Here is a 15,636-nt window from a genome sequence, read left to right on the forward strand (position 1 = left end):
GAAATTTCATGTTACGTAAGAGAATATGGGTATAGCGTATTTAAAAGTAACTTTCAAATAGTGCATTTATTAAAAGAAAAAACCCATCTATTTCAGTTGAAAATTATCCTTTTAAGGTGAATATGTTTGAGAAAATTATAACTATTGTGTATTAATAATTTGAACATTATCTCTTTTTGTACTTTTCCCCTTTCTCTCCTGAACCATGTAATTTTTTTCCCTGCAACACTATTTCCCTCCCTTGTGTAGATAGCTTTTCACCTGTTATCTTTCCTTTTCTCAAATTGCACTTAAAATCCGCTGCTTTTTTATGCTTTGGTATTCCTTAGTCCAGATTCTTTATTGTATTTAGGAACTCTGAAATTTCAAGGGACAGATTGAAAAAGAAAAATTAGGTTATATAAATTCCCAAGAATTATATCTACTTATAAAATCTTTATAATGTAGAGTCATTATAAGCTCTTGGGGGTTTATAGCATTAGGAGAATTTAAGGTATGAGAAACGAGATTATCGTGAAATTATAAGAGCCAAACCTGTGTGGGTTATTACATGGTGAATTCATGGAAGAGAAGCCCAAGTAGGAAATGTTTAGGAAGAAATGGCTGTCACCTCAGCTATAGAGGAAGAAATCAGGTAAGGGGCTAAGTAGTGCTGGAGGTGAATGTAAGGACAGGCTTTAGATTGTTTGCACATCTTCCTCTGTAACCAATATAAATGTCATTTTTTCCTGCCAGGCCAACACATGCCCTCCCCGCTTTTTTTCTTTCAGGTCTCAACTTAAATGCCACTTCCTTAAAGAGGGACTGTGATTCTAAAATAAAAAAGAGCTCCTATTCTTTTAGTCTGTTTTATTATCATAGCACTTGTATTATTCTATACTGTTATTTTTATGTAGCACTTGTCACTCAGTACTTTCTCAGTATTTTATATATGCATGTTGTCTTTCTCTCCACTTCCTCCCTTTATCTCCCAACAGTGGATATAAGTTTATTAAGTGCAGGGGGCTTGTCAATTATGTTTATTGCTCTATCCACAGTCCCTAGAATAGAACTTACTTAGCAGGAACTGGTCTCTGGTTAGACTGAGAACAGGACTCTTGTCTTATCTTTGTAAACTTAAGATTTTGTCGTGCTTATTGAATTTAATTAATTTGGCTATTATTGAGAAGAAATGAGTTAATATTAATGAAAAGTATAATTTTATAAATTAACACATTAAAATTCTTTTTTTTTTCTAAATAAAAAACTATACCAGTTTTAGCAATGGCTGGGCCACGTGTAGTACATGGAAGCCTGGGTAAAATTTAGATGCCAGAGGGCTGTCCCAATGTTTGTTTTTTCTGCTATCTACAGAAATCAAAAGGCGATTGTTTTAGGAAGTGATACTCTTCAATGGCTTTTTATGTATTTTATTTTTAAAAAGCCACCGAGAAGGACTGTGTTTCAGATGAACAACTTCTATGATGTAGTAGTACACACTGAAATGAAGATGTTCCCAACAAATATTAGGAATAGTTCTTAGTTACTTTCCTAGAAGATCATTTTCTGTGTAGCTAGTGTTGCTTTTCCAGATGGACTTTCTGAGATATGAGTATTTTGCCCAAGGTTTAACTTTAAGAAAATGATAATAATTCTTGGAATACAAGTCTCAAGATTTTTCCATTTCTATAATTTTCCGTAAAAGGTTAGGTCTGTTCTAGGTTGAACCTTCTCTGAAGATACAGTTTTTCTATTTTGCATCATATTAGCCTGGACATCTGTTTCCACTAGGCTAATCATTTGAAACAATTCTGTATACTGAGTTATATTGAAGGAACTTGGGGCAAGTTGCTAGGAGAAGCACTATCAATTTTAGTGAAAGATGTAAGCCTGAGGAATTATATTTAGTATTTCCTAACAATTAATAATATTATCTAGCTTTGGGCAACTTCTGAATTTTGCTGGCTTATTTGTTATACATTCCTTGAAGAAATGATTGTGAAGGCAGTCCTGTTTTAACATAGCTATTATATTCCCTCAAGATGAAATGTATTGGCTTAACCTCAGCTACATGGACTTTGCTAACTCTAATGACTAAACTCCTTAGAAAGCTAAAAATATTGTGCATATATTAAAGAAAATTTCTTCTCCCCCTCACCTCCTTGAAAGAGAAGCTAGGGATATTCTGAATATATAAGTAAAGATTCCAAGTTACTAACAAATGAAGTAATTTTTATGTATCATCATTAAGATTTTTGCAATATAGCCAATTTGGAGTCTCGAATTCTTATTCCAAATCTAGGGGTTCTCTGTAACATTTCAGATTTAATAATCCCTCCTTTATGAGTACAATCCATTTTTCCTTTCCTGGACTTTTGACATGAATTTCTGAGTGTGTATAGCATGATGTTTTCTATGCAAATATAAACTTTATTTATATCGTGTGTTGTTTTATTGTTTTCAATGTTTCTGCTTATACCGACTGTCTCATTATATTGAATTTTACTCTCCTGATGCCTTTGCTCACACTTTCTGATTGCTGTCCAGGCTTTGTATACTTTCTCCTGTATACTTGCTCCATCCCTTCCTTTAAAACTCATGCTAAAGTTATGTTTGACAAATTTAACTCAATTTCATAAATGATCATCTGGGATAAGGAATGAGAGGAGGTGTGAGAAACAGCATTAGCTTTTGGAAAGCTCAGAATTAAGTAGGGATGAGGATGGGACTTGATGGTAGCAGATATATTAGGATTAGCTAATATGATGCAATGAGAAAAAGGTAGAAGAGAGAAATGACCATTTTTGTTTTGAATATTGGCAGAAGGCTCTCCAGAAATAGTGCTATCGAGTCAGGCCTTGAATGGTGAGTCCAGAGGAGGTGGACAGGTGGTTTGCATCTTCTCCGCTAGCTAACTGTATCTAGTTTGTGTTTTTAAAACTTTATGAAAGTTAATTAGACAGTTAGAGTGGGTGGCTACAGTTCTTTATTGTATAAGAGGCAGTTAGGTTTTTAGAATTGCATTTGAATTTTTTAAAAGATCCACAAGGTGATACCAGCTCAACATACAGCTCAATATATTTGTTGATGTTATCTTTAATTCTTGTTCAAGGAAATGGAGGAAATAAACACAAAAGAGGGAAAACTTTTTAAAATTTTTTCTTCAGGAATAATCTGTTTTGAAGTGGGCTGAATAAAAGCAATGATGAATCTTTTTGTGTGTGCATGTGTGTGCTTATAAAAATAAAAACGAAACCCAACTGTTGATTTTTGTTTTCAAAATGTCTTGACTGAAAAGCCTTAAGCCATGTTTAGTGGTAAGTACGGTAAGATACCCTCTGATGCTCAGACTTTCAGACGCTGGCTCTAGACTTCCAGATGCTAGTGCAGAACAGTTTGGGTGCAGAGAGATGGACTGAACAGGACCCTGTTTGCCCCATTCCTGGGGGCTCTGATGTGGTAGAACTGAAGCAGGAAGTGAGGGAGTCCAAAATGCTAAAGCTGGAAGGGACATTTGACACAAAGCAATAGTAATAACCAGTCTATATATAGTTTGATGTGTTTCCTTCCTGAAGGGCTCTCTGCACAGTAAATAAAGCCAATAATTATCAATGGGCAACTGGGCCATGTTCTTAACAAAAGTATTCAGATGGCCATAAATCATAGCATCAAAACAAATAGACTAAAGGGATGCTCTGGAGAGGAATCTACCAGCTGTTTTCCTGAGGTTTTGGGGAAAAACTGTTGCCTAATAATATTTCTAAAGTTTAAATGAGGGTCTTATGGAGTTGGCAGAGTTTTTTCTTTTGGTACTAAAAAAATGGCTCCTATTAATTACATTTATTTATTGAATATATATAAGTAATTTATTATATAAGCACAAACATATTTTTTCAGTTACAGAGCATTTATTTCTCTGTACCAAGCATAGCTCTTTGTCAAATCTTTTACTTCTAAATGAGAATATTAAAATTTTCAGTAAGGACTTTTAATAAGTAAGGATTTGACTTACTGCTAACTTATTTCTAACTTTGACTTATGGAAAATTTGCCATATCATTTTCTTTTCCCCCTTTCCATGTGTTTTTCTTCCTTGTGTACATGTTTTCCAACTAAAAATTAAATAAGTTATTGGTTAATGTATGGTTAGCATCATACTACATATTATATATTTGAATCTATATTGTGTCTGTTATTTTGAAAAGCCATTTCAGGGAAAAATGCAATTAAACCCAATTAAACTTCTTTTTAAACAAACAAAAACTTTGGTCTGTTTCTCTCAGGCATGAATTTTCGTTATAGTATCCTAATAGACGTTACATGGTACATGGGATTAATTGGACAAAGAGAGTTTTGAAAACCTCTCCCAATTAGAGTCTTGGAGCACATGGGTAGTAATGTGTGGACAGAGAGGAGAAGGGGAGCCATTATTTATGGCTCTTGAATATTAGTTTCAAAATGGCCTTAGCGATCTTCTGGTCCAGTTGATTATTTCAGTTGCTTAAAATGTGGTACTCTCAGAACTAGGACCAGTTCCACAGTACTCAAGAAAAATTTCCTCTGTGGCAACACTTTTCTATCACCTGTACCAATTTTTTAAAAGTTTTAAAAGTTTATGTTGATTGTAGGGGTTCTGGAGAAGAGTTTGATTGGTTACTGTCAACTCACCACTTCTATTGGAAAAACAACTGCTTTGGCAGTGGTAAATCAGCGAAGGGTAGCATGAGTCTTTTAAAAGTTAAATTTAACAGACATTTGTTAAGTACATATTATTTGGCTCAACAGTAGTGTCAGGCATTACAGAGATGAATAATGATTTTGGTTGCTGACTTCGAGGGGGTCTGTCTAGTGGAGGAGTCTGAGAGGGAAATGACTTACCTACTGACCTGTTCATTGCAACAAGATCATGGAAGAGAGCCAAGGGAGATGTTCTGAAAGAGCTAACATCTGGGCTGGATTTTTACAGATGAAAAAAGTGTTTAATAATTTTGCCTGAATTAATATGTGAGAATGCATATGCATATAATAGAACATGAGAATTTAAAAAATAAATGTTAATTATCCCATATTATTGTCACCTAAAGATATTAATGGCTTTTTAAAGGTGAATATTCCTTCAGTAGCTTCTGAAACTTGGCCTTTTATGACATAGAGCTTAAGGATGATCTGATTCTTGAACAATCAAGAGGAAGAGTTAATTTAAGGGTTTAGAATGCTTAGCTATCATAAACTTAATGCAGTGAGAGAAGAGACTCTCAACGAAGAAGTGTGCAAGTGACAGAAGGTGATCCCTCCCAAACATGGTTCTACTAGTTTTAAAAAGAATTGCTTTATATCTGATGTACTATCCCTAGTGGCTAAAATGTTTCTAAGTTTTAACTTCTGTTTCTTGTTTTGAACTAAGAAACTCATCATTCTGATCATAAAATACCCAAATTAATAACTTCCCCTAATTTGACTTTCTTCAGATTAGAACTGTAAGTTTTTATTTACATGGCTACTGATTTTCTAGCCTGTTTATTGTGTGTAAAAAGTTCCTATTGTTTGCTTCTAATTAAGAACTCAGTGCTTTACAGACATTGTTCATTATTGTTGATGAAATTATTACATTTAAAAATAATTATATGAATTGGTAAACAGTTTCTTATAAAATCACACTTCTATGGAATATTAGTGCATAGCAGGCCATTTTCTTTAAAGGGTGGGGAAAAAAATCCAAAGACATTCAACGATAAGATGTGCGCACTAACGGCTGTTTCCGATAATAGGAGCAATTTGCATTCAGAATAGAGAAAATGAATTATACAAAAGGGTATATAGAGGAACAGCTATAACTTCTCTGGCATGTGCAGCAGCCCACAAAATAAACTTCCTTCCAATGACATTGGCATGATTAATCCCAAGCAACCTGGACACTGAAATTGCTGTTCTGAAAAGGGGCTTTGCAGCCTGGAAAGGTCATGAGTGTAACACTAGCCTTCTTGCTAAAGTGAGGTGGGGGCTGCTCAGTGCATTTAGTGAGACTCTCTCCTTTCTCCCCCAACCCCCAATGTTCACAGTATTTGAATATTCATGATGGGTTGACAGGTGGTCACTGAATGCAAGACTGAAGCCATTCTGGATCCTTTCACTTTTTCATTTTTCTATTAGAGAAACTTACAAGGTCATGTGAGATGCCTCGTTCTTGATTTACTTCTTCTGATATCAGTTTGGGACAATTTTCCTAAGGTGGGCTTCAGTTTACCTTTTTGTAACCATATTTTTGCTTGTGGAATGTCTAACCAATTTCCAGGTACATTATCAACATCATGTCTGTAATAAAAATGCCTCGCGCTTCTGTTTCCTTACATACAGTCTCCTGGCATGTCGACAGCCATGCCTTCAGTTGTTTAGATGGTGTTTCCTCTTCTTTAAAGGGAGAAAAAACGTAGGCTGTCTAGAGAATATTCAATCCAGGGCTGTGGACCTGAGTCTTCTGACCCAAATCTAGGGCTCTCTGCTTGCTGCATCCTGTTTATTTTCATCCAAAAGGCTACATAGCAATTGGGTGTTTTAGGGTTAGATTTCCTGCCCGGCTTGAGTCACTTACTGAGAACTTATGTGCACCAGGTCCTGTGCTGCATCTTATACACACATCATTGTGCTTATCCATTCAGGATGCTTTAACAAAGTACCATCCACTGGATGGCTTATAAACAACACAAGTGGACTTCTCACAGTTCTGGAGACTGAAAGTCCCAGATCAGAGTGCCACAATGGTAGGATTCTGGTGGGGGCCCTCCTCAGAGTTGCAGACTGCTGTCTTCTCACCATCTCCTCACATAGAGGAAGGGGCAAGAGAGCTCTCTTGGGTGCTAATCCTATTCATGAGGTTTCCACCTTCATGACCTAATCACCTTCAAAATTCCTACCTCCTGATAGGATTTCAATTTATGAGATTTAGAGGAATACAAACATTCAGTCCGTAACAGTCACCCTGTTTAGTCTTCACATTGTCTAGAAGAGGAACCCAGAGATTTGAGGTGAAATAATTTTGCAGAGGTAGCTCACATAGTCTGAGGAGGATCATGGATTGGCACCCAAGTATGCTGGGCTGCTGTCACCTGAGCCCTTGACACTCTGTCTTCTTGAGGTGAATGTGCTTTCTGTCCTTGAGAAGTGAAAGGAAATTAGCAGAAAGAGCTTTCAAAATATGGTCATAAGGAACTCTGTTCAGTGTCAAGGCACTGATTCAGGCTGTTAACTTTTCGGGAGGATAAAAGGAAAAGAGATAGTAATACTTTGTGGTCTAGAAAGATCTTGTGAAGAAATTAGAATTTGAATTTGCAGAGGATACCGAGTAGCTTCAAGGTGTGGTAGAAGGGACAGAAAGAGGACTAGGCACTGGTGGGAAATGCTGGGCGCATTTGGGGGAAATGCATTGGAATGAAGCAGAGGGGTTTTGGTAGGTGACAAAGGGACAGGTAAGCTGGGGCTGCTGAAGAGGACTCAGGGCATCAGTGTGTGTGGCCTTGGTATTTGGCATGTACGTGTTTACTTCATGATACCACCAAAATGTAGTCTTAACTAGAATGGTTTCAGTTGGCTTGTGATTGATTTTCATTTAATTGAAAGTTTAGTGGAATGAAATCCTATTTAGCTTCTTAGGGTGTCTCATTCCCCAAGAGCTTGCCTAATAGTCTTGCTTCCTTTTAACTCCATGAGAAATAAAAACCTTATTGTTTCTTTTGTATTCTTATGATGTGATTAGATCTTAAGTGTTTACATGTATGTTGGTATTTCAGTAAACATTCCTTTTGGGTGGGTGAAGGAGGGAGGTTATGTGTCATAGAGAAACGCTGGTTTTGGGATTTTCTAAGGAAAGCAGATGGCATAGAAGTCAGAACATCTCTAGGCCAGGCACGGTGGCTCATGCCTGTAATCCTAACAGTTTGGGAGGCCGAGGCAGACAGATCACCTGAGGTTGGGAGTTCGAGACCAGCCTGACCAATATGGAGAAACTGCGTCTCTACTAAAAATACAGAATTAGCTTGTGTGGTGGCGCATGCCTGTAATCCCAGCTACTTGGGAGGCTGAGACAGGAGAATCGTTTGAACCGGGGAGGGGCAGGTTGCGGTGAGCCGAGGTTGCACCATTGCGCTCCAGCCTGGGCAACAAGAGCGAAACTCTGTCTCACAAAATAAATAAATAAATAAATAAATAAAAATAAAAAAGAAGTCAGGACATCTCAGACAAGTCAGGAGTTAAGGTGGAGAGTGATTTGCATCAAAGACTAGACATAAATAATACTCTTGTTAGGAAGCTTACAGTTCTTTTCAAACTTTGGGTTATAGGGAGCAATCATCAGTTTCCCTAAAGCTTTAGGGTAGGGTAATAACAAGTGAAGTTCACTCATTAATAATCATGGTTGACTGTGATGAGCTATTCTCCACCAAGATTTGAATAAATGAATTACATATCTGCTTTACATAAGAGAAATTATTATTACAGTTTCTGGAGAAGAAATAAAGGATAGATCAGAGACTCAACTGGGGGTTTGTTTTGGCAAGGGGCTATGAAAATTGGGTGTGATCTAGACGGTAGAATGGGATTTTTTTTTTTTTTTTAAAAAAGAAGAATGTCTTTTTGTCTATTCTCATCTTACCTATTTTCTTTCTTAATGTTGCAGTGTGCAAAGATCCACCTTACAAAGTAGAAGAATCTGGGTATGCTGGTTTCATTTTGCCAATTGAGGTTTATTTTAAAAACAAGGTATGTAATCTTTACCCATTAATCTTTCAGTAGAAGATCCACCATTAGCCAAATGATGTTTAAAATAATTTTGACTCATAAGCACTTCTGTCACTAGATGATATTAAAATAAAAGTTAAATTTGTCTTCTAGGAATTTTGGCTATCATTACCCTTAATTATCAAGGAAGTGGCTAGAAGAAGATAATTTTAATTAAATGAAGTCAGATTATATGAAATTCATTAAGTGTTCCTTTAAAGAGAGGAGTGATTACCATATGGAAAAGATAAATATGTTTGTAAAATAGAAAAGAAGAATTATAGTTTTTCAGTAAAATGCTGCTTTTCTCATTTTCATATCTGTAGAATTTTTTTGAGGCTTGCAAAGAATAATCTCATTTTATCTTTAGCTGATACCCACACCATACATGTATATAGTTATTTCAACTTCAGATATATGGATTTTACTGAATTTAAAAGTTTTCAGGCCAGGCGCAGTAGCTCACACCTGTAATCCCAGCACTTTGGGAGGCCGAGGCAGGCAGATCACTTGAGGTCAGGAGTTCGAGACCAGCCTGGCCAACATGGTGAAACCTCGTCTCTACTAAAAATACAAAAATTAGCTGGGTGTGGTGGTGGACACCTGTAATTCCAGCTACACAGGGGGCTGAGGCAAGAGAATCACTTGAACCCGGGAGGCGGAGATGGCAGTGAGCCGAGATCACACCACTGCACCCAGCCTGGGTGACAGAGTGAGGCTCCATCTCAAAAAAAAGAAAAGTTTTCAGCACTACATATGTGGCATAACACACAGATTGTATAATGCCAGACAAATTGCTCAACCTCTGTGGAGCTTACTTTCCTTATTTATGAAATGAGGAGATAAGAGTACTTACCTCAAAAGGTGGTTAGTAGGATTAGATAAAATAAACTTCTGCAAAGTATTTAGAATAGTACCTTATACATAAGCACTTAAAATGCTAATTATTATATTCCTTATTTTTCCTCCAGAGATATCATTTCTAAAACCTGTTGAAAAGTCAGGTAATTGGCTTTTTTTTTCTCTTAAGGAACTGAGCAAATAGAATATCATGTTATCCAAACCAGTGCTCAGTAAAATATGGTCCTTGGGATAGCATTAGCATTACCCTAAGAACGGGTTAGAAATGAGATTCTCAAATTCAACCCTATCAAATTTGATAGATTCAGATCTATCAAATCAGAATCTCTGGAGGTAGGGCCTAGGAATCTGCATATTTACTAGTCCTTCTGATGCTTAGTAAGAGAACCACTGATAAGCCACTCTTTAATGTGCAGTCCCTTCCACTGGAACAGTGTCACACTGGCTTTTTTAACTTATAGCAGTCTCAGTGCTCAGTTCAGCAGTTAGAAAGTGTTAAAACCAGATTCATGATCTAGGTCTTTCTCTCCATTGGCTATACTCCTAACTTCTGTGCTGTCTAGCAATAACTCTTTGCTAGAATAATAATTATCTTTCTTAGTGGTGATACCACTGAATCGTTCACATATTTGTCATCAAATCAAATTGTTGAGATGTATTTATATCTGCTCATGTGATATGCCTTCATATTGAAGTGCTCATTTTTCTCATTTCAAGTTCTGTTTCCCTTAAGAAAATGGTTTTTGGCTTTCTTTTATTTCTTCTCTTTTTCCTTCACCATCAATTTCTCCAATACTTGTTACTTGTTATTGTATATTATAGTCATCCTAGTAGATGTGAAGTACACCTCATTTTGGTTTTATATGCATTTCTTTGATGACTTACAAGTTCGAACATCTTTTCATATGCTCATTATTCATTTGTATTTTTTTTTGGAGAAGTGACTATTCATATCCTTTGCTCATTTTTCAGTGTAATTTTAATTTAAGCGGTATGTTTATGGGAAGAAATTTAGAGCCTGTCTCTATCTCCCATCTTTCCCACTACCCTTTTAATATCTTAGAAGTTTAAGTGATGAAGATCATATGGTGCTTTTCTTCCCTCTTGTCACATCCTCATATCCAGTGTTGTATTTCATCTAGAGATTGGGCTACATTATAGGAACAATCTAGCCCTTCAAGCCAGCAGAGTTCTTATCTCAAAGAAATTAAAGAATAGGCAATTATGATCTGTTATGAGAAGACAATAATGGTTATGATTATGCCACTGCCTTCCCACCAGCAAAGTTAGTTTGACATTGCATTGACCTCAGTTTGGAAATAATGATGCAGTGAAGTATCTTCTCTCTTTTCTTGTTTTTAACGTTTCTGGTCATTTGTACAAGCTCTGAGTTAAGCAGAGGAATCTATTTTATGAATTGCTCAGTTTCCTGCTTTACAAAAATAACTGGAATTTCCCCATATGCCAGATTTAAGAAGAGAACAAGTAAAGGATGAAGAGGCAGCAAGTATCACTCCTTACCACGCGCGCACGCGCACACACACGCGCGCATGTGCGCACACGCACACACATATTCAGTCTTCTTGAAATTCATGGAACAGAGTAAAAGCAAGATATAATGAAGGCACATTGGGTAGTCATTATGACTGTAAGACATATATTCACTTTGTGGGGGATTTTATTTTCTTAAAATATAAGGGAAGAAAGCAGCATATGAGATGAAAAACAGCTCTTCCTTTGTGGCCATTGTAAAATAGACACAGGTGGAACATTGTAGATGTTCTCTTTAGTATATAGATTAGCTTATTTCTATTTTCTAGTTTTAGGCTTTCTTTAAAATTTCATACTTTATAATGATTTCTGTTTTCACATGTACGCAATAATACATATATATTTCAGTGTTTGTAATATGGAAAAGTAGGATACACCTAATTGGCCCTATGTAGAGATGAGGATCAGTAAATGGTAATTAAATAATCCTTAGAATTCTGTACAGTATTTAGTGTGGCAACATGAGTAAGTCTCAAAAAATGATGACTTAAAAGTTGCAGAAATATATGTACATGGTTATATCATTTGTGTATTTTTTAAAGACATTACTAAAATGAATAATGGTGTTCTGGAGAGGTATGTATTTAGTATAAGAGCATATGCTGGAATGACAACACAGGAACTTAAGGGCATTAGTTACCGGAGGAGAGGAATGGAGAAGTTTACACATATGAAGTTCTTTTGTTTTGTTTTGTTTTGTTTTGATGGGGTTTCACTCTGTCACCCAGACTGGAGTGCAGTGGTGCAATCTCAGCTCACTGCAACCTCCGCTTCCTGAGATCAAGTGATCCTTCTACCTCAGCTTCCCAAGTAGCTGGGACCACAGGCATGCACCACTACCCCCAGCAAATTTTTGTATTGTTTGTAGAGACAGAGTTTTACCATGTTGCCCAGGCTGGTTTTGAGCTCCTGAGCTCAAGCGATCTGCCCACCTCTGCCTCCCAAAGTGCTAGGATTACAGGTGTGAGCCACCCCGACTGGCCAAATTTTATTTCTTTGAAGAAAAAGATAAAGCAAATCTCTGGAAGTGTTATCTGTTTAATCTCAGTAGAGGGCACATGGATATAGCATTTTAAGTACTTTTCTATATGTTACTAATTTCTTAGTTAAGAAAGGAATTACTGCTTTGCCACTGTGTTGTTTTCTTAGGATGTCTTAGAAACTAAATGTTTACTATAGTCTGATCTAGATCTCTGAGCTAGATATATTTGTTTCTTTATTTTTTCTAATTTTAACTTGTAAGAGCACCTAATGTGAGATCTAACTTCTTAAATTTTAAGTGTATTAAGTGTACAATACCTTATTGTTGACTATAGTTACAATGTACAGCAGATGTCTAGAGCTTATTCATCTTACTTAATTGAAACTTAATGCCTGTTGATTGACAATTCATTTTCCCCTCTCCCCAGCCCATGGTAACCACCATTTCAGTCTTTGATTTTATGAATTTAAAATCTTACATAATATCTGTTTTAGATATCTCATATAAATGGACTCAGACAGTACTCGTCTTTCTGCGTCTGGCTTATTCCCCAAGGTCCAGCTGGATGTATTTTTTATTTTTCGTATTACTGAAATGATCCATTGGTAAAAATTTAATAGGTCTAGGCTCTTGCTTCAGAGTGTTCATTTATTTATTTTGTATATTTATTATTTTATTTATCCCTGGAGTTTATTCAACTCTGTCTTGAAGAATAAACATCCATTGTAGTAATGATGTATTAGTCCCTTCTTACATTGTTATGAACACCTGAGACTGGGTAGTTTATAAAGGAAATAGGTTTAATTGATTCACAGTTCTGCATGGCTGGGAAGGCCTCAAGAAACTTACAATTCTAGCATAAGGGGAAGCAAACATGTCCTTCTTTACAAGGCAGCAGGAGAGAAAAATGCAGAGCAAAGTGGGGAAAAGCCTCTTATAAAACCATCAGATCTTGTGAGAACTCACTCACTATCATAAGAACAGCATGAGAGAACACCCCCATAATCTAATTGCCTCCCAAGACACATGGGGATTATGGGAACCACAATTCAAGATGAGATTTGGGTGGGGGCACAGCCAAACCATATTAAATGGTTCATGAAAAAGTGTTGTTCAGAGTTTTCATAGGAATGAGGGAAAGCAGAAAAAAAATAATTCCAGGTAATGGTGGAAGAGTCTTAATTCTACATATTAAAGATACCCTGTCCTTGGTCACATCCCCATCCTTGTGTTTTTCCTGCTTCTGTAATGAGCTCGTCTTCAATTCTGCTCATTTATTTGAGCTGTCAGGGTCAAGGGGGTAGTAGAGTGTCAGTACGTCTCTTGAGTTTGTATATGTTAATTCTGTCTTATTTTGTATTTGTGTCCAACAAAACAAGCCTATTTGTGAGAATTGTGTGTTTCAGAAACTCTAAACCAACAGGGACACTGAAACATAATCGATTTATGTTTGAAAGGATCCCATGCTTCTCTCTTTCAATATGATCTCATAAAAGAGAGAGTAAATGTCAAGGACTGAAGTTTCTGCAGAATGAGAGAGGGTAACTTGATATTGCCAAAAACAGATTTCCACCTCTAGGAAATGTATTATTTTTATACAGAGAGTAAGCACATGCTTTCTTATTTGAACTTTGAAGAAGAATGTTTTCTGAGGAGCATAGACTGACATAATATCGATGTCTGCCTTCTAAGAGAAGATATTCAGTTGGCCAGAGCACAAGTTTATGAGTACTTTTTTCTTACTTAAAAAAAAAAATCTTAAAAAAATAATACTCAGGATTCGGAGAGTCATTTTCTGTGGTACTTACCGTTGATTTTATTGAAAAGTGATGTTTTTGTTCTGTTTTAGACTGTTGTAGACTATAAAGTGATGTTGATATTACCTCATTCTTTTTATGCTGGTAATTAATGTATTCTTCAATATGTTTTTCTCTTTCAGAAAGTGTACAGGAGTATGTATTTTCTTAGTAAAAGTATATGGAATAGAACTTAGGAGTTTTAGTCCTTTGACTACATTTAATGATTGTTAACTATTTGGTACAGTCTTCCCAGATTTCCCTCCAGGTATTTGCATAGATAAAATGTGTGTCAGCATAGATTGGCAGGGGCATGATTTAATATTTTTTTGTGACTTGCCTTTAATTCAGTTAGCAATATGCCTTTTTATTTATTTATTTATTTATTATTATTATTATACTTTAAGTTCTAGGGTACATGTGCATAACATGCAGGTTTGTTACATATGTATACTTGTGCTATGTTGGTGTGCTGCACCCATCAACTGGTCAGCACCCATCAACTCGTCATTTACATCAGGTATAACTCCCAGTGCAATCCCTCCCCCCTCCCCCCTCCCCATGATAGGCCCCAGTGTGTGATGTTCCCCTTCCCGAGTCCAATATACCTTTCAAAGTCAGTATTTTTAAACACCTGAATGGTGTTATATGGTAATGATGAAGATAATTCTTAGTTTCTTGTCATTATAAGCAATGCTACCATGAGCATTTTAGAGTATATTTTTGTACCTATATTTGAATATTTCTATGGAAGAGATTCTTAGAGGTAGAATTACTGGGTCAAACATCATATGTATTTAGTATGTTGACAGATATTGTCAAGATGTCTACCAAAAAGGCTTTACTAGTTTATGCTCCCAGTTACACTCTCCTTTTAAAATTAACTCTAAAGTTGCATCTTCTGTTTTACAACTTGGAGGAGAGACAGATAAATAAAAAATGATCATAACTAAATGTGATAATCACTTTAATAGAGGAATGCTATGAAGGACATCTAATTCAGATTATATTGGGAGAGTGAGAAAGACTTTCCAGAGGAATTAATGCTTTAGCTGGGTCTTGAATAATGAGTTTGCATTAACTAGGCAATAGGAGGGGAGCTATGCTGGGAGGGAGGACATTTTAGGTTTGAGGAGCACTATTTGTGAAAGGCCAAATGAATGAATTAATGTGAAGTATTGGGGAACTGCAGATGCTTCAAAGGTGTGGGAAAACAGTATAGTAAGATATCAAAAGAAATGTAGGAAAGGTAGTAAGAGACTGCAATGGTTATTCCAAGGAAGTGGGATTTTATTGCAGAAAATGATGAACCATTAAAGGCTTTTATATCAGTGGAAAGCTGTAATCTGGTTTTTGTGTTAGAAAGCTCATTCTCTGGTCATTGTGGGAAGTAGAATGAGGTAAGTTCAAAATCAGGGAGGACATCAAATGAAGAATGGTGGTGGTCTAAGCTAGGACAATATTTATGCCTTAGAGGAAAGGATAGGTGGATTTGAAAGTTCATAAGGACGAATGCTAAATAGAACTTAGAGAAAATTTGACTGTAGTGAGTGAGGAAGAAGGAACAGTTGGGAATGGTTTTTGTGTATTTTAACCTTGGCAAGCAGTTAGAATTGCTGTTTTCCAAGATAATAGAGGATAGGACAAAAGACACATATGCATGAATTGGATGCTGCCATAAGTCAACCTGTGGAACACA

The 15,636-nt window shown here is 36.2% G+C and overlaps 1 protein-coding gene across 6 annotated transcripts in view; it reads left to right on the top strand.

Moving 5' to 3' along the window:
• Nucleotides 1-15,636, top strand: part of MLLT3 (MLLT3 super elongation complex subunit) — a 284,749-nt gene that overhangs the window by 163,034 nt on the left and 106,079 nt on the right. For 4 of the 6 annotated variants that reach the window (XM_005581643.5, XM_074017382.1, XM_005581644.5 and 1 more), the window contains exon 3: nt 8,647-8,729. The exons of the other annotated variants lie outside the window; for them this stretch is intronic. In XM_005581643.5, the coding sequence (XP_005581700.1) occupies nt 8,647-8,729 (83 nt within the window). The remainder of the gene's footprint in view (nt 1-8,646; nt 8,730-15,636) is intronic. 6 annotated transcript variants of the gene reach the window in all.

Source organism: Macaca fascicularis, chromosome 15, assembly GCF_037993035.2.
Source record: "Macaca fascicularis isolate 582-1 chromosome 15, T2T-MFA8v1.1".
In the NCBI taxonomy this organism is placed as follows: domain Eukaryota; kingdom Metazoa; phylum Chordata; class Mammalia; order Primates; family Cercopithecidae; genus Macaca; species Macaca fascicularis.